The sequence below is a fragment of the Bubalus kerabau genome, chromosome 7, assembly GCF_029407905.1.
Source record: "Bubalus kerabau isolate K-KA32 ecotype Philippines breed swamp buffalo chromosome 7, PCC_UOA_SB_1v2, whole genome shotgun sequence".
NCBI classification, from domain to species: domain Eukaryota; kingdom Metazoa; phylum Chordata; class Mammalia; order Artiodactyla; family Bovidae; genus Bubalus; species Bubalus kerabau.
In genome coordinates, this window is record NC_073630.1 from 68,159,451 (window position 1) to 68,180,356 (window position 20,906).

The 20,906-nt window shown below is 34.5% G+C and overlaps 1 protein-coding gene across 16 annotated transcripts in view; it reads right to left on the bottom strand.

Annotated features, from left to right (window-relative positions):
* LOC129657824 (uncharacterized) overlaps positions 1–20,906 on the bottom strand; it is a 238,042-nt gene that overhangs the window by 131,878 nt on the left and 85,258 nt on the right. For 9 of the 16 annotated variants that reach the window (XM_055588458.1, XM_055588452.1, XM_055588454.1 and 6 more), the window contains 2 exons: positions 12,860–12,985; positions 11,896–11,949 (listed from right to left, as the gene is read on the bottom strand). In XM_055588458.1, the coding sequence (XP_055444433.1) occupies positions 11,896–11,949; positions 12,860–12,985 (180 nt within the window). Of the gene's footprint in view, positions 1–3,466; positions 3,532–9,521; positions 9,676–9,797; positions 10,109–11,895; positions 11,950–12,859; positions 12,986–20,906 lie in introns of those variants that run through there. The other 7 variants (XM_055588456.1, XM_055588459.1, XM_055588461.1 and 4 more) reach the window with 4 other exon arrangements.

The window sequence follows — 20,906 nt, forward strand, 5'->3', positions numbered from 1 at the left end:
GACTTTTATTTTCTTGGTCTCCAAAATCACCACAGATGGTGACTCAGCCATGAAATTAAAAGACGCTTGCTCCTTGGAAGAAAAGCTATGACCAACCTAGATAGCATATTAAAAAGCAGAGACATTACTTTGCCAACAAAGGTCCATCTAGTCAAGGCCATGGTTTTTCCAGTGGTCATGTTTGGATGTGAGAGTTGGACCATAAAGAAAGCTGAGCGCCAAAATATTGATGCTTTTGAACTGTGGTGTTGGAGAAGACTTTTGAGAGTCTCTTGGAATGAGAGATCGAACCAGTCAATCCTAAAGGAATTCCATAGCGAATGTTCATTGGAAGTACTGATGCTGAAAATGAAGCTCTCTTTGGCCACCTCATGCAAAGAATTAACTCATTGGAAAAGACCCTGATGCTGGGCAAGATTGAAGGTGGGAGAAGATGGGGACAACAGAGGATGAGATGGTTGGATTGCATTACCTACTCGATGCACATGAGTTTGTGCAAGCTCTGTGAGTTGGTGATGGACAGGAAACCTGGCGTGCTGTAGTCCACAGGGTCAGAAAGAGTTGGACACTACTGAGTGACTGAACTGACTTTTGAATTGTCAATAAATAGTACAATTCTTTTTCCCTTTGAACAGTGATATAACTCCCTGAGAGTCCGGGGCTACTAATTGGTTTCTTATTTTTTCAGAAGTGCAGGAAAATTGAATATTTTAAGTTAACACCTAAAAACTACTACGTCCTTAAAAATAAAAATGAACTGATGAAACAATAATGACATTCCTGTATTTGCTTAATAATATCTCAGTTGCTTAAGAGTTATTAACATATAAAATGAAATTAAGAGTGTATTTCAAATAATTTCTATTTATTCTGGCCTTTTCTGCTTCTTGATAAAATTGTAGATTTTTTTAATTAATGTATAGTGTTTTAACATTTTATGTGTATGATGTATGTGTATTTTTATGTGAACAATCCTAATTTGTTTTCATTTTTATTTTTTGCCTTTTTTTATGAGAGGATAATTGCTTTACAATATTGTGTTGGTTTCTGCCATATTTTGACATGAATCAGCCACAGGTGTACATACGCCCCCTCCCTCCTGAACCTCGTTCTCATCTCTCCCCATTCTACCCCTTTAGGTTGTCACAGAGCACCGGGTTGAGCTCCCTGTGTCACAGAGCAAATTCCCATTTGTTATCTAGTTTACATATGGTAATGTATATGTTTCCATGCTATTTTCTTAATTTGTCCCAACCTCTTCTTCCCTCACTATGTCCACAAGTTCTGTTCACTTTGTTTGAGTTTTCACTGTTGCCCTACAAATAAGGTTCATCAGTGCCATCTTTCTAGATTCCATATGCATGCATTAACAGACAATAGTTATCTCTGTGACTTACTTCAGGCTGTATAATAGGCTTTAGGTTCATCCACTTCATTAGGACTGACTCAAATGTGTTCGTTTTTATAGCTGAGTAATATTCCATTGTATATGTGTGACACAATTTCTATATCCATTCATCTGTCAATGTAAATGTTATGTAGGGAATCTATTGTTATTTTTTAAAAACTAACTTTTAATTTACATCTAAAAACACAACAAAAAAGTTGAATTCTAATAACTTCTATTGATTCTCTTTAGTATGTGGATATGTTTCTGAGCCAATATCTTGTGCAAAATGATTATTTTGTCTTCTTTTCTATAATGGTTTGGCTACTTCTTACATCCTATTTCAATTATTTGACACTTCAATATGTGATTTAAGATCTTTTAACTGGCATTTTACATCATTTAACCCTGGACTTTATTATTCTTCAAATCCCAATCTATTATTTTACCTCCCTAAAATATGTACAAAGTATTACCTTTTTTTTAGTCTTATATTTTAATTTTTTTTTTTAAAAGTTCTATTATAAATGCTCCTTCTTTTGTTTGATACTATTTCCAAATCATACAAATCATTCAGATATATTAATTTTTTAAATATCATTTTCTTATTTCATTTTAATATTAAACCAACAAGACAAATAATTATTCATAGAAATAACAGAATTTTCAAAGAAAAGTAGCAATGTTTTAACACATTAAGTGGATTGTTAAGTACCTGATGCCAGATCTACTGAAATTCTAATAAAATTAAATTTTATTTAAATCTCAAATATAGTACTTTAACACATTCATTGCTCTATACTACTTATTTGAGAGACTCCATTCCAACTCATAACAAAAAACATTAATATTTCTGTTGCAAATTTTGAAAATATTTTTATGATATTTTCAGTGAAACTATTTGACCATGATAGTCTAATTTAATGTTATATGACTTCTCAGCAATCAGAATGCTTACAAAGGAAAAATTTTAATCTACACATTTCCTTACACATAATGAAATTTTATCATAAAAAATCTAATAATGTTATTTGAAAAGAACATTGTCACCTATCAGCTTTTATTTTGTTGTTTTTAACATAATATATATTATTAAGAGACAAGTTCTGCAGACTGGATTCAAATTCTGGCAATGTCATATCCTTGCTCTCTTTAACACTACTCAAACTCTCTGTGTCTCAATTTCCTCATTATTAAAGAATGAATAATAGCAATGACTGAATCATACACTTATTATGAACATTAAGTAGTAAGACATATATTTTCTAGGACAAGGCCAGGTATATAAATTACATAATTATTTATTAAAAATAAGTAAATAAGTTTAAATCAGTTTGAGAATATCTTAACAGTTTAAGGGGACTCTGAAAAACTCAATGCCTTGCTCACTATATCTAAGATATCTAAAATAATGCACTCTTACTATCACATACATGAGCTTTAAACAGGAAGGACATTTTATTATCTCTTAGTCCATAATAATCTGAACTAAAGTATTTGAAAATTAATCAGTATGCAAAGGTTTTGAACTTTTTCTGTAGATATATTATAATTCATATTTTAAAATATTAACATTAATGTTCTATAGATATATTGTTTTATTATAATGCTGTTAATCAATACTAATAATATTAACTATAATACTATTATAATACTAATACAATAGTTAAAAAGTAAAATGGATTTTTGACCTTTTCTGTAGATATATTGTTTTATTATGCTATGATTTATTTTATTACTACTAATATTATACTAATATATAATAATATAATATTAATGTTGTAACTATAATACTATTTTCTATAGATATTTTAATACTATTAATATTATAATGCTAGATATTATTTTATTATCTATCTCTCTTCTACTATATTTTCAAATAAGATATAATTGATATATAACATGGTAGTTTCAGGTTCACAAAGTAATAATTTCATAAATGTATATGTTGCAAAATGATCACCATAGTATGTCTTATTAACATCTAACTCCATACATAGTTAAAACTTTTTTCTATTGATGAGTTTTGAGATATACTCTCTTTACCAACTTTCAAATATATAATATAGTATATATTACCTGGAAAATTCCATGGATGGAGGAGCCTCGTAGGGTACAGTCCAACTTGATGATGGTTTTATTTGCTGTACAGAAGGTTATAAGGTTGATTAGTTTAAATGTGTTTATATTTGCTTCTGCTGCCTTTGCTTGTAGTGTTAAATCCAAAAATTAATTACCAAAACTGATGTCAATCTTATCAACTATGTTTTCTTTTAGGAGTTTTTTGGTTTCAGATCTTATATTCAGTTTGATTCTTTTGTTTGCAGTTCTCTAGCTTTCACAACACTATTTACTGAAGAGGTTTTATCCCACTGTATATTCTTATCTTCATTATAGGTTTATTGTCCATAAAAATGTGGATTTATTTCTGGGCTCTCTATTCTGTTCCATTGATCTATGTGTCTTTTTTTATGCCACTACCATGCTGTTCTGATTATGACATTGCTGTTCAGTCACTCAGTCATGTCTGACTATTTGCGACCCCATGGACTGCAGAAAGCCAGACTTCCCTGTCCTTCACCATCTCCCAAAGTTTGCTCAAACTCGTGTCTGTTGAGTCAGTGATGACATCCAACCGTCTCATCCTCGGTCATCCACTCCTCCTCCTGCCTTCAATCTTGTCCAGCATCAGGGTATTTTTCAATGAGCCACCTCTTTGCATCAGGTGGCCAAAGTATTAGAGCTTCAGCTTCAGCATCAGTCCTTCCAATGAATATTCAGGGTTGATTTCCTTTGGGATTGACTGGTTTGATCTCGTTGCTGTCCAAGGGACTCTCAAGTCTTCTTCAGTCCTACAGTTTGAAGGCATCAATTTGGCATTCAGCCTTTTTTATGGTCTAACTCTCATATCCATACATGACTACTGGAAAAACCATAGTGATGATTATAAGGACCTTTGTCAACAAAGTGATGTTTCTGCTTTTCAAGATAAACTTAACTTTTGGAATAATTCTAACGTCATAGGTTCATTGATACTTGTTTTGGTTTGCCTTTTCTTTTCACAAATTAAAAAAAAAAGACATTCCAACTTTCTTACATATCAATGTTGAAATCTTTGTATTAATTTTTTAATTTTGAAGAAATTTATACAAATATATATGTATATATAATGAAAATGACATAGCATGGAAATAAAAGTAATGCCCTTGTAGCTACTGGGCAATTTAAGGAAGATGGTGATACCAATATTGTTGAAGCTTTGGGTATGCTCCTCCAACAACTTCATACCTTCACAGGTAACCATGATTCTAAACTGAATACTCTATCGTTCCCTTACTTTTATTCATAGTTTTACTATATACGTATATATCCCTAGCAATATATTGTCAGTGGGACTTGTTAGGATAATATGTACTTATATCTGTTAGATAAACTATTTTCCTAAGAAATTTTTCATAATTTATGATCTTAAGTACTACTATGGGATCTTCACTTTAATACATAAAACCAATGTTAAAAAACACACTGTAGTGAATATAAAAGTTGCATTTAATAAGCTTTGAACATGTCAAAAATCATGTTTAATTTACTGCTATGTGACTGTTAGATTCACAGCATGAATTCTAGAAAAATAAATTATGCTTTATAATCAGTTTAACAAAATAAAAAAATAATTGTCATAATTATTTGTCTTCTATTATACTGCTGCTGCTACTGCTGCTAAGTCGCTTCAGTCGTGTCCGACTCTGTGCGACACCATAGATGGCAGCCCACCAGGCTTCCCCGTCCCTTGGATTCTCCAGGCAAGAACACTGGAGTGGGTTGCCATTTCCTTCTCCAATGCATGAAGGTGAAAAGTGAAAGGGAAGTTGCTCAGTCGTGTCCGACTCTTCGCGACCCCATGGACTGCAGCCTACTAGGCTCCTCCATCCATGGGATTTTCCAGGCAAGAGTATATGAGTGGGGTGCCAGTGCCAAATTTAATAGTTATCTGTTTATATCCTGATCCATTACTAATTAGAGGATTGCATGTTACTTTCTTTTCTACTAATGCATTTCATTTCATAACTAAAAGTTGTCTTTTTACTATTTTGATAACTTTGATCTTCAATTCTGACCAAACTCTCTCTGAAAAGCTACTTATATTTTACTCTCACAATCCTTCTAAATCTATTCTAATCTTTAGAAGTATCACTAATAGCTATTCCTTTCCATTTCACCCAGTTAATTACATCTCCCCTTTTGGATCATTACATTTCATTCTCTGGCCTTCTTTTATTTCACTGTCCATTTATCTTTACCACTGAATGCTTAACTCAAGCTCCCTAAACTGCTCCCCTCATTTTATATAATAGCCAGCTACTTGGTCTTTCTCTGTACACACCTTAACCCCTGAAATGCATTGCTTTTGTAGAGGTAAAGTGATTTTTTTAAAAACAAATTTTAAAAAGTTCTCATCTATTATTTAAAACTTCTGAAACTTTACCAGCACATTTAAAACACATAACCTTACATTACATGGCTGTTACTTACTTCTCTGACTGCATCTCTTTCCAATACTCCTTTACCACTATAATCTAGTCCCATTAGCAGTGCATTTATAGTCCTTGATGAATCCAATATAATTCTTACTTTAAAGCCTTTAATATATTGTTTTTTTCATTTGCCTGTAAGAGTCTTCCTTATCTATCTCACAATGCTGTCACCCTCATGTTGTTTGACCTCAGCTTAAATGCCACCTCCCTAGAGAGTTCTTCTCTAATCCCCATATCTAAAATAGCCACCTAGTCATTATTTACATTGCAATCACATTCACTTACTTATTTTAAATTCTCTAGAAAATACATGCTTCTATTTGATTTTTTCTTGATTATTTTATAGACTTATATACCTGTTTATTACTTATGCATTTTACAATTAGTAAAGGGTTTTTAACTTGGAAGATATATGTTACTTTTTTAAACAAATACTAATATGAAGTAGAAGCGAAAAGCAAAGGAGAAAAGGAAAGATATAAGCATATGAATGCAGAGTTCCAAAGAATAACAAGAAGAGTTAAGAAAGCCTTCTTCAATGATCAATGCAAAGAAGTAGAGGAAAACAAGAGAATGGGAAAGACTAGAGATCTCTTCAAAAAAATCAGAGATACCAAAGGAACATTTCATGCAAAGATGGGCTCAATAAAGGACAGAAATGGTATGGACCTAACAGAAGCAGAAGATAATAAGAAGAGGTAGCAAGAACACACAGAAGAACTGTACAAAAAAGATCTTCACAACCCAGATAATCACGATGGTGTGATCACTCACCTAGAGCCAGACATCCTGGAATGTGAAGTCAAGTGGGCCTTAGAAAGCATCACTATGCACAAAGCTAGTGGAGGTGATGGAATTCCAGTTGAGCTCTTTCAAATCCTGAAAGACAATGCTGTGAAAGTGCTGCACTCAATATGCCAGCAAATTTGGAAAACTCAGCTGTGGCCACAGGACTGGAAAAGGTCAGTTTTCATTCCAATCCCAAAGAAAGGCAATGCCAAAGAATGCTCAAACTACTGCACAATTGCACTCATCTCACACGCTGGTAAAGTAATGCTCAAAATTCTCCAAGCCAGACTACAGCAATATGTGAACTGTGAATTTCCTGATGTTCAAGCTGGTTTTAGAAAAGGCAGAGGAACCAGAGATCAAATTGCCAACATCTGCTGGATCATCGAAAAAGCAAGAGAATTCCAGAAAAATATCTATATCTGCTTTATTGACTATGCCAAAGCCTTTGACTGTGTGGATCACAATAAACTGTGGAAAATTCTGAAAGAGATGGGAATATCAGACCACCTGATCTGCCTCTTGAGAAACCTGTATGCAGGTCAGGAAGCAACAGTTAGAACTGGACATGGAACAACAGACTGGTTCCAAATAGGAAAAGGAGTACGCCAAGGCTGTATATTGTCACCCTGCTTATTTAACTTATATGCAGAGTACATCATGAGAAACGCTGGACTGGAAGAAGCACAAGCTGGAATCAAGATTGCCGGAAGAAATATCAATAACCTCAGATATGCAGATGACACCACCCTTATGGCAGAAAGTGAAGAGGAACTAAAAGGCCTCTTGATGAAAGTGAAAGTGGAGAGTGAAAAAGTTGGCTTAATGCTCAGCATTCAGAAAACAAAGATCATGGTGTCCAGTCCCATCACTTCGTGGGAAATAGATGGAGAAACAGTGGAAACAGTGTCAGACTTTATTTTTCTGGACTCTAAAATCACTGCAGATGGTGACTGCAGCCATGAAATTAAAAGACGCTTACTCCTTGGAAGGAAAGTTATGACCAACCTAGATAGCGTATTCAAAAGCAGAGACATTACTTTGACAACAAAGGTTCATCTAGTCAAAGCTATGGTTTTTCCTGTGGTCATGTATGGATGTGAGAGTTGGACTGTGAAGAAGGCTGAATGACAAATAATTGATGCTTTGAACTGTGGTGAAGACTCTTGAGAGTCCCTTGGACTGCAAGGAGATCCAACCAGTCCATTCTGAAGGAGATCAGCCCTGGGATTTCTTTGGAAAGAATGATGCTAAAGCGGAAACTCCAGTACTTTGGCCACCTCATGCGAAGAGTTGACTCATTGGAAAGGACTCTGATGCTGGGAGGGATTGGGGGCAGGAGGAGAAGGGGACGACAGAGGATGAGATGGCTGGATGGCATTGATGACTCGATGGACGTGAGTCTGGGTGAACTCCGGGAGTTGGTGATGGACAGGCAGGCCTGCCGTGCTGTGATTCATGGGTCGCAAAGAGTCGGACACGACTGAGCTACTGAACTGAACTGAATATGAAGTAATTAAGCACAACGGAAACTGAATGATTCTGCAAGTAGACAATGTTGATTAAAATAGTATTTACCTTAGTTTGTGTTAGAATTCCTCTTATCCTCATATATAATAACAAATAATTGAAAATCCTACTACTTAAAAGGCTTACTTATCACTTATAATGCTCTAATCACTTTTTAAAGAACTTTGCATGTGGTAACTCATTTTAACCTCAAATCAATAAATGAAGTAACTGTTATTATTATCCCAATTTTACAAATAGGAAACTGAGGTACAGAGATGTTTCGTAAGCTGCAAAACTAATCAATGACAGAATCAAAGACCAAATGCAGGCAATTAGACTCCAGAATATGTATTTAAACAATATAACAAATCTGTCTTTACATGTATATTTGGCTAATACTCCTAGTTCCCTGATCTTTAAATGTTCAAAGCTTTCCACATGATTTCCTCAAATGCCTAAATATTTTTATTTTCTCATTTTCCAGGTGACTCAAGCTAGTGCAGGTTGTTTCTCTCTCTCTTTTTCCATCCTGTTTCTTTGCTTTTCTGTAACTTGATTTGGAAGTATGGCATCTTCAATGGGTTTATACACACACACACACACACACACACACGCAGACACATACAGGCTGTCTTCCTCAAAATGAGACTTAACAATGCTGGCCATGAATCATGCATGTGGAATAATTATTCTAACTTAGGAGAAAAGAGAGACATAAAGAATTAAGTAATTTGGCCAGGAGATGAATTCACATCTGTTATTTTACCTCTAGTGAGTCTCTCTTAGTGACTATATTGCAGTGGGAAGGTAAAACTTGTAAAAAATAAAGTTAATTAAAAGTACCAGGAAGAATAAATATACATATTACCAATTTTCATATATATGAATCTATATTATACATGTATGTATATATTTGTGGGTATATATAAAATATATAATAGATACATTGAGTAGGATACTTCAATGTCTCTTTCACTCTTTGAGAAATCAGGCAGACAAGAGATAAATGAGTTTGACTGAACACTTATATCTCAAACCTTAAATACTACAGAGGAAAACCATTAGCCAGACTCATCAATAAAAAGAGAGAACACATAAAAAAATAAAATCAAAAATGAAAAAGTAGAAGTTAAAATTGACACTACAGAAATACATACTGTAAACAACTGTATGCCAATGACATGGAAAAATTCCCAGAAATGTGCACTCTAAAGACCAAACAAGGAAGACATAGACAGTATGAACAGAAGAATTACCAGGACTTAAATTGAATCAGTAATTAAAAAAAAACAACAAAAAAACATCTAACAAACAAAAGTTCAAGACCAGATGACATTACAGAGGAAATTCAACAAATGTTTAGAGAAGATTTAACATCTATATTTCTCAAACAATTCCAAAAATGCATAGGAAGGAGTACTTCTATACTCATTCTAAGAAGCTGGTATCACCCTGAAACCAGAACCAGACAAAGATATCACACATAAAATACAATTACAGGCATCACTGATGGACATAGATGTAAATTTCCTCAACAAAATATTAGAAAACAAATTCAACAATACATTAAAATGATCATATACCAAGATCCAGTAGATTTATTACAGAGATCCATGGATTTTTCAAATCAGTGAATTAATTAATGTGACATATTATATTAAAAATGAGGACTAAAAACTATATCATCTCAATATATGTAGAAAAATATTTGATAAAATTCAATATCAATTGGGCTTCCCTGGTGGCTCAGTTGGTAAAGTGTCTGCCTGCAATGTGGGAGACCCAGGTTCGATTCCTGGGTTTGTAAGATCCCCTGGAGAAGGAAATGGCAATCCACTCCAGCACTCGTGCCTGGAAAATCCCATGGATGGAGGAGACTGATAGGCTACAGTCCATGGGGTTGCAAAGAGTAGGACACTTCTGAGCGACTTCACTTTAATATCAATTAATAGCAAAAAAACTACAGAAGTTAGGCATAGAGTTACTGTATCTCAACATAATAAAGACCACATGACAAGCCCAGAGCTAACATCACACTCAACAAAAATTTGAAAGCATTTCCTCTGAGATCAGGAATAAGACAAAGATCTCAACTCTTGCTACTTTTATTCAACATATTATAGTTTTATTGTAATAATTTCTTTGGTATTCTTGTTCTGCAGTTTCTGGGTTGTCTACTCTCCGGCTCTATGGTGGGGCTAATGACAGCCTCCTCCCAGATGGCTTATGCTACACACCATGTGTCCAAGGTCTGCTGCAGCTAGAGCCTCTGTCCCCATGGCAGGCCACTGCTGACCTGTGCATCTACAGGAGACACTCACTCACTCACTCAGTCTCTGCAGGGACTCTGGATCCTGGTGTGCACAAATACTTGAGAAAAGAAGAGAAGTGAAAGGCAAAGGAGAAAGGGAAAGATATACCCATCTGAATGCAGAGTTCCAAAGAACAGCAAGGAGAGATAAGAAAGTCTTCTTCAGTTATCAAAGAAAACAAATAGAGGAACACAATAGAATTGGAAAGACTAGAGGTCTCTTCAAGAAAATTAGAGATACCAAGGGAAAATTTCATGCAAAGATGGGTACAATAAAAGACAGAAATGGTATGAACCTAACAGAAGCAGAAGATATTAAGAAGTGGTGGCAAGAATAAAGAGAAGAAATATACAAAAAAAAACCTTTATAATCACACCCACAATGGTATGATCACTAACCTAGAGCCAGACCTTGTGGAATGCTAAGTGAATTGGGCCTTAGGAAGCAGTACTACCAACAAAGCTAGTGGAGGTGATAGAATTCCAGTTGAGCTATTTTAAAACCTAAAAGATGATGCTGTGAAAGTTCTGCACTCAATATGCCAGCAAATTTGGAATGGGATGGTACTGGCACAAAAACAGATACATAAATCAGTGGAACAGAACAGACAGCCCAGAAAGAAAGCTCACACACTTATGGTCAATTAATCTATGACAAGGGGTATACAATGGAGAAAAGACAATCTCTTCATTAAGTGGTGCTGGGAAAACTAGACATTTACATGTAAAAGAATGAAATCAGAACATTCTCTAATTTCATATACAAAAATAAACTCAAAATGCATTAAAGACCTATATATAAGACTGGAAAGCCTAAAACTTCTAGAAGAAAACATAGGTCAAACACTCTTTGAGATAAATCTTAAGAATATTTTTTGTATATATCTTCCCAGCTACAGGAAACAAAACCGAAAATAATCAAACGAGGCTATATCAAACTAAAAAGTTTTTGCACAGCAAAGGAAATCATCAACAGGACAAAAAAGTCTACTGAATTGAATAAAATATTTGAAATGATATATCCAATAGTAGTTTATATTCAAAAGATATAAATAACTCAATCTCAATAAAAGAAATATTCCAATTAAAAAATCGGCAGAGGACCTGAATAGACATTCTTTGAAAGAAGATATCCAGATGGCCTACAGACACAGAAAAAGATGCTCAACATCATTAATTATCAGAGAAATGCAAATTAAGGCCATAATGAGATATTACCTCATAACTTTCAGAATGGCTATCATCAAAAAGACCACAATAGGAAATGTTGGCTAGAATGTGGAGAAAAGGAAAACCTAAATCACTGTTGTTTGGAATACAAACTGGTATAGACACGATAGAAAAAGATTATGGAGGCTTACCCACAAACTGAAAATTGAAATTGCATATGCCCCAGCATTTCCACTCCTGGGTATCTAATAGCAAAAACGAGAACATTAATTTGAAAATATATACACACCATAATGTTCATAGCATCATTATTTATAACTGTCAAATATGGAAATATGGAAGCAACCTAAGGACCCATTATCAAACACATGGATAAAGACCTGATATGTGTGTGTGTGTGTGTGTGTGGGTAATGGGATACTTACTCAGCCATAGGGAAGAGCAAAGTTTAATGATTTGCAATCACACGGATGGACTTGGATGGTATATATGCTAAGTGAAATAAGTCAAAGAAAGAGAAATACTGTATGGAATCAATAATGTGTGGAATGTAAAAATAATAAAACAAGGTAGTGAATATAACAACAACAAAAAAAACAGACTCACAGATATAGAGAACAAAATAGTGGTTATGGATGTGAATAGAGAAAGAGGAACAGACATGATAGAGATAGAAGATTAAGAGGTATAAACTACTATGTATAAAATAAATAAGCTACAAGAATATAAATACAGGGAATACAAGCAATATTTTAGAATGATTATACACAAAAGTGTTATTCACTTAATCCTGCTTGACTCTCTGTGACCCCATGGACTGTTGCCCACCAGGCTCCTCTCTCCATGGAATTCTCCAGGCAAGAATTCTGGAATGGGTAACCATTCCCTTCTCTGGGGGATCATCCCAACCCAGGATCGAATCCAAGTCTCCTGCATTGCAGGTGGATTCTTCACTTGCCGAGGTCCAGACCCAGCTAATCCACGGTATTTGAAGGAGAGACGGCTAGGCGACCTATTCAAATGTTAATTAGAGATGTAAAGAATAATAAAAAGAGGATAGCTCAGTAGGAAAATTCAGTGGAGAAAAGAAGCTGAGTAGCTTGGTTTACGCGGGAGACCAATAAAACTTCAAGATAAGAAGTTTGCACCACTTACGTAGGCCGCAGGCGTCCTTCCGTTCTCCCGAAGGAGAGGAGACACTGAGGCTTCCCCGGTCGGATCTTAGAAGCCCAGCCATAATTAGTAAGCATGGTGGGTTCCGCGCTCCAGATGGAGACTCAGCTGGAAGTTAAAGGGAAGAATGACATGGGGAGACCAAGCGTTGGTAAGCAAGGCCCCTAGCTTTATTTTTAACAGGGGCTTATATACCCTAAGTTACACATAGAGGATAATAGGGGATGCAAAGTCAGCAGTCTTTGATGCTTATCAAAAACCAGAGTTTCTTTCCTGCAAATTTATCGTATACAAATGGTTTAGGTGATTTACATCATCTTCTGGCCAGAAGGCCTATTAACATTTTATGACTCTTGACAAGGACTTATCAACAAAGACTTATTTTCTCTAAGAGTAATTATTTTAAGGTTTGGTGCCATCTTCCGAAGATAAAATTACATTCCTATAGGGCGGATGTGTAATGGGTTTACAAAGGAAAGAATTTATTACCTTAAGGGTCTAAAGTTACTAACACCAAGGCCACTACTTATTTTTTCTACATACCAACTATTAATTAATACATATTCAAGGATACAATTCAGGGGATGTGGAAACTTGGCAACAAACATTGGCTCATCAATGAAATCTTTTACTAGTTTTATTCTGACAGTTTCTAACTCTCTGAGAGGCTCTAAGCTATTTGAATATCTTAAGCTTCCCGTGCCTCTCGAGGCTGGGAGACTGTAAACAATCATTTTGATATTTGGCAAAACTAATTCAGTTATGTAAAGTTTAAAAATAAAATAAAATTAAATTAGCCACTGGCAAAAAAAAAAAAACAAAACAATCGTATGCATAGCTGTAGGTGTCTGGGTAAACTTGTCAGGCGAGTTAGAGAGCCATCTGAGGGGTTTGGATTTAAACACTCCTAATTGCCCAGGAACTTTATTAATTGGAGCTGTAAGTTAACTCTTTGACAGAGAGAGCGAGATGGTGGTAGGGGACAGCCCCCAGTAAAGTCAGAGGTGAGAGCACAAAGCAATAAAGTAGGCAGACTCTGGTTTTTGGGGGTAGATGCTCGAGAATATCCGGGGGCACTCCCGAGGCTCGATCCCGCCTTTGCGTATGCCGAGCCCCCTTCCTCATGACCTTTGTCACGAGTGGAATGTCTCTCACCGGCTCCCGGCATTCACTGTCTGAGCCACAAGAATATATAGTATAGCAAAGGGAATATAGCCAATATTTTAAAATGATTATACACAGAATATGAACTTAAAATTTGTTAGTCACTATGTTGTACGCCTGAAACATATAATATTGTAAAACATCTGTACCTCAATAAAAAGGGAAAAATACAGGGGAAACAAATATATCTATATACTGTTTTCATATATATGAGAACATATTCATTATTATAAATGTATTCATATACAAATGTATATGGTTTACATATATTTTATATATGTATGTATACACAAACACATGTGTATATGAACATGAGTGTATGCTCAGTCATATCTGACTCTTTGAGACCCATGGACTGTAAGCTTGCCAGGCTCCTCTGTCCATGGAATTTTCTAGGCAAGAATACTGGAGTGGGTTTCCATTTTCTACTCCAATATGTGTATATAAACCCATTTTATATATATATATATATATATATATATAGTGAAATATTTTAATGTCTCTCACTTTTTTAAAGATCAGACAAAAGATAACTCAGCTTGAATGAACAGTTATATCATAAAATTTAAGTCCTACAAAGAAAAGTTTTATTTGGCATGACCTAATTATTAATGTAGTATATATCAAGTCTCTTGGAAAGACTGAAGCCTTAAGTGTAGAAATAATATAAGCCATATTGTATAAAAACAAAGCAATAAAATTGAATTTAACCACAAAACAATATACCCAAACCATTTCTAACTACTTGGAAATAGTGAAAATAACACTTCTGTAAGTGACTCTACAGCTTAATAAAGTATAACTACTGTAGTGGTCACTATTTTTCAAAAAGTAATAGAGACTGCTATCTAGAAAATAATTGAATTCAAGCTATACAAATGGAGAAACCAGTGTATGCTTATAAATTTCATTACAGAGGATGGAATTATGGACATTAATAAACACACATCATTTTACTCAAAAAAGGAAAATATATAAACAGGGCTAGAGCTAAATTAAAAATAATTCTTAATAGATTACTTTTAAGATTTAGTTTATTTTAAAAATCCAATAATAAATCACAAGCTGTGATAGTTAACTTTATATATTAACTTGATTAGACAATGGGACTTTCAGGTGTTTGGTGAAACATTATTCCATATGTGTCCATGAGGATATTTTTGGATAAGCTTGATAATTGAATTCATTGACTGAGTAAAGCAGATTGTCTTTCTTAATATGCATAGCCCTCACCCAATTAGTTGAAGGACAAATAGAACAAAAAGGCTGATCCTCCCACAAATGAGAATTCCTTCTACCTAAAAGTTGTCCATCCTCTCCAGTCCATCTGCCCGATAGACAACTATCCTGTCTTGTCTTCCCATTTAAACTGGAATTATACTATGGGTTCCCCTGGGTCTACACCTTGTTGGGCTACAGATTTTGGGACTCTGCAATCTCTGTAACTTAATGAACCTATACCTATTTCAATATTTATCTATGAATCTATCAATATCTATGGGGGGGGGGCAGAGAAAGAGAGAGGGAAACAAGGAAAGGAAGAAAGAGAGGAAGGAAGGGAAAAAGAAAATGACTACAGCTGTTAATCTCTGGAGATACCATATTAATACAAAGTTTTATCTCGAGTAATTCTGGAGAAATAGGATTTTACAGATGAGTGTTCTGAATTAGTTCTCAGGTTTCTGGAACTGACCTGTAATGTGATTAAATTTTAAAACACTAATGACTCTATTTCCAATAGTAGAGAGAGCACTGATAGTCCACTGTGCAATCTGTCAATATATATTTTCAAAATACCTCAACTGGGTAGTCCCAATCAACCACTCATAAGCAGCAAGGAACTGGATTACTCTGTAGTGATACTTTCGAACATTTCTGGAAAACTAACAAATATAATGAGATTAGCTGTTTATTTCTACTGTCCCTGGACAGAATGAAGAAATAAAAAGATGAGCTCAGAGGTTTGAATTCCTATCTAAGGCATCAAAAAAAAAAAAAAACAAAAACAAAACAAACATGAGGCTTCTGTGAGTGCACAAAAGCACTAATAGTGAATGGTGTGTTGGGGGATTGTGGAGAGAGTAAGAAAGGGTGATGTGGGGATGAAGAGAAGGATGGAAGGAGGAATTGCAGGAGAAAATGAACTAAAAATGCCCATAAAGTTTAACTATCACATTAAGTCACTGAATATAATCTTTGATCCATTAATTAATATGTTTATTGCCATATTGTTAAATATTAGGTGAAATTTATCAAAAATGAAATTTGGGCTAGTAGGGGAAATGTTAGTGATAAGCCATTCTATCTGACCATAATTAAATATCTGTGGCAGTTACATGGGCTTCCCAGGTGGTGCTAGTGATAAGTTTCCCTGGTGGCTATTTCAAAGCAATTTTAGTTTGTGGAAATAAAACCAAATAAACCAAATAAACTATCACCTATATATTTTCTTTGTCAGGCATCTATACAATTGTATATAATTTATTATTATGAATCACATTCATATAATTCATATATAATTCATATTATGATAAAAGGCTTGCATAGTTACAAATTTTTCCTGCTACCCTTTTATTTAGTTCAAGGTTGGAGTTAGTCTTCACTCAATATTTATTTTGCACAATAAAATGACATAGAATTAAAGGATGTTAACACTAGAGGGAATTTAAGAGATTACCATTCCATTTGTCAACAACAGGTGTAAATACTGAGATCTAAAGGAGCAGTGCTTTGTGACGAGTTTATAGGAACATGTAGAGGTTGCCTACATAGAAAGTGTGTGGGTACTATAGATGATAATACAGAAAAGTCTGTTTATGAGATAGGTTGAAAATTCATCTGAAACGATACACCATTGTTGTTGTTGTTCAGTGGCTAAGTTGTGTCTGACTCTGCAACTCCATGAACTGAAGCACGTCAGGCTTCCTTGTCCTTCCCTATCCTCCTGATATTCATGTCCATTGATTGAGTCAGTGATGCCATCCAACCATCTCATCCTCTGTTGCCCGCTTCTCCTCTTGCCCTCAATTTCTCCCACTATCAGGGTCTTTTTTTCAATGAGTTAGCTCTTTGCGTCAAGTGGCCCAAGTACTGGAGTTTCAGCACCAACATATGTTGGGCAATAAATTCAGTTCACAGGTAAAGAGCATTCTTTCTAACCTTAGTTGGAGTAATTTCCTGCAAGTGTTGGTTGGCACTGTTTGTGGCTTTTGGTGCCATGAGCTTTGCTGTACTTGGCTGACTATTATAGTTTCCTCAGTAGTCATTCTCAAAGAAAAATGAGTCTAGAAGGCATGTAAGATCACCACTCCAAAGAAAGCTATAGAGTTCAACCAACAGTCACAGGGATTAATATATAGGGATGAATAGAGACTTGCGTGGCTCAGCACAAAATAAAGGCCAGCAACTAAAATATTTCAGTAAACAGCTCTTATCATCATTCTTCTGCTCTTTGTCCTAATGAATTTCAGGGCCTTTTAGCTTCGAAATATTCAAGTCACAATACTAAAATAAAAAACTCCTCAAATCACGTATTTAGAATTCAGTCTTTGTGCACTGTATGCTTTCTGCAAAGTCTAAATAATAATATTTGATCATTACTTAAAAAAAAGCCATTATTGATATATATGATTTCTGTTAGAAGATGTTATTTGATTAGTTTATGTTGATGGAGGATTCTTATTTTCACAGAAATACACCATAGGTAACGGTATATAAACAACAGAAAATAAAAACATTATCAAGATCTCTTACTCAATAAATTGATTTTTCACAGGATCCTATTTAAAGTCTTGTTCTGGGACGAAACCAGCAGTATTTTATAAAGCAAACACTGTCATGTTTAAGAAATCAATCTTTCAGAGAAAGAGAAAGACATGAAAGAAACTATTTGATGCAAAGCTGAGTTTTACTATTGTGTTTCAGGTCAATGGTTTTATACAGTACATGAGCAAACTCATCACCCCTTGTCCACTTCAATCATGGAGAGATATGGTGTTGGTATATACAAAGGAAAAGGACTTGAAAATGTTCTGTAATGCTAGTTCGTTCAAAGCTTGTGGAGAAATCATCTAAAAATATTTTATTTGTATGTGGGATTCATCAATATGATTAAATTTTCTAGAAAAGAATAGTTTTCATAAATTATTTTAATCTTTTCCATTTTTCACTTTTAAAGAGCATACAGTTCTATGATCTGTTTGTTTCCCTGTCTATGTGTAATATTTCAATTTCTATTTAAAAGAAAATCCTTTATAAGGACACATGGCTTTAGGATAGCAAAGAGGAAAGAAAAAACATTTTTTTGAGACTATAGATATTAAATACTGGTATTCTGAAGCCAAAGATAACTAACAGATAAACACCAGTAGGAAATGAATATACATTACTAAAATATAATGTTTGTTATGACCCAAATTGAAATAATATTTACCTAAGGAAATCAAAGAAACTTTCTTCAGGAAGGCTTGAAAATAAAAATCTTCAAAAATATCTGTTTTTTTAAAGAATCCAATTTTCTCTGCTTATAAAGACCAAATAAACACATCTACTATTTTGAAATGTGAAGAAGTCATACAGGTAAAATTACTTAGACCTCTTCAAGTATTACACACTTTAAGATTATAATGACTATAATAATATATAAAATAAAATATTAATTATTAACTTTAATAGTTGAATAGTATTTTATAATTCTAATTATTTTCACATTCACTATCTTAAAATTTCACCCAAAGTAATTCTTCATTGTAGGAAGTAGGGTAATACTTATTTTCAAATTATAAAGAAGGAAATTTCGAATCCAATTTGAGATTGTTCCTACCCAGACCAAGGATCACTGCTATTGTGAAATAAGACCAAACCTTTGGTTATGACAAAGCACCAATTCAGCTTACAAAAAATACTAACATACATTTGCAATCTGACAAATGGCCAGACATCTCTGCATTTCCTTTCCAAAAAGAAAAAACAAATGAAAAGAAATACATTTCTTAATAGTAGAATACAACACATTTGCTCTGAGTATGTCCGTTATTCAGTAAGTGTGGTGGTCATTAAGACTGTTCTCATTAGTCAGCTGTCTCCTTCCAGTGACAAGGCTGTGTTAAACTGTCCAACAACTTATATACGTCTATGTGACTTTTTTCTTAAGACATATAAGTAGAAATGGTGAGTATAACACTCAGAAAGAAGCATTAAGCAACATTACATGCTTTTACATATATATATATATATTTTTTTTTTTAATTTATTCCCCTTGGAAGGGTGAGTGGCAATATTAGAGATGGTGGCTGTTCTTTCAAACTAGACTGGCATTTATATGATAAGCAAAGCACCTTTCTACCACACATATACATGGGAATATGCAGTAAAATTAAATTTTTGCTGTTGTCTCCTTGCAATTATATAAATTAAATAATGAGTTTACATAGATTTGTATAAACACGAACACAATCAGTATACAAAACACTTTCCATCACCTCCAAAATTTTCCTCTTGATATTCACTTTGTAGTCAAACACTCATTCACCCTAACCACTGGAAACCATCAATATTTCCTCTGGTCTTATAGTTTTATCTTTACTAGAATGTCATATAAAAAGGACCTGGAGGAGGGCATGGCAACCTACTTCAGTACCCTTGCCTAGAGAATCCCATAGACAGAGGAGCCTGGTGGGCTACAGTCCATAGGGTCACACAGACTTGGACATGACTGAAGGGACTAAGCAGCAGCAACAGAAATCAGATAGTGCATAGCATTTTGAGACTGGCTTATTCTTTTAGCATAACGTCTTTCAGAGTCACCCAGGCATTATGTATTATTAACAACTCATTTCTTTTCATTGAGGAGTTAAGTATTTCATTGTATGAATGTATCAGTTTCTTGATCCACACATTTAGGAAGGATATAATGATGGTTGCCATTTTTTGGTGGTTATGAATAAAAATCATGTAAAGCTTATTTATAGGCTTTGATTTGAACATGAATTCTCATTTCACTCCCCTATATAAGTGTGGGGTTTCTGTGTCATATGGTAAATGCATATGTCATTTTATAATAAAGTCTAAAACTTTTCTATAGCAGTTATACAATTTTGCATTTGTACTGCCAAAGTATAAGTATGCTTTTTACCCTCCATGTTTATATTTTTACAGTGCTTTTCTTACAATTGATTTCTAGTCTCATACCATTGATGTCAGAAAAGATGCTTGATATTATTTCAAACTTTTAAAATTTATTGAGACTTGTTTTGTGACACAGCATGTGACCTATCCTGGCAAAAGTTCCATGTTCACTTGGAAAAAGTGTACTGTGCTTCTTTCAAATGGACTGTTATATATTTCAGACATATATATCTACATAGTTAGTTAGTTGGTAGATATGGTCTAATATATCCCTTGAGGCCAGTGTCCGCGCAATTATTTCCTATCTATATGATCTGTCCATAGAGATAAGTGTTAAATTTTTCACTAGTATCATGTGACTATCCCCCCTTTCATCACTATATATATTGTATAATGTATTTACATTGTATATAAATATTATATATGTATTTATATAACCCTATGTTGAAAAATCGGAAAAGGCAATGGCAACCCACTCCAGTACTCTTGCTTGGAAAATCCCATGGGTGGAGGAGCCTGGTAGGCTGCAGTCCATGGGATTGCTAAGAGTCGGACACGACTGAGCGACTTCACTTTCACTTTTCACTTTCATGCATTGGAGAAGGACATGGCAACCCACTCCAGTGTTCTTGCCTGGAGAATCCCAGGGACGGTGGAGCCTGGTGGGCTGCCTTCTATGGGGTCGCACAGAGTCGGACACGACTGAAGCGACATAGCAGCAACATGTTGAAAAATATCT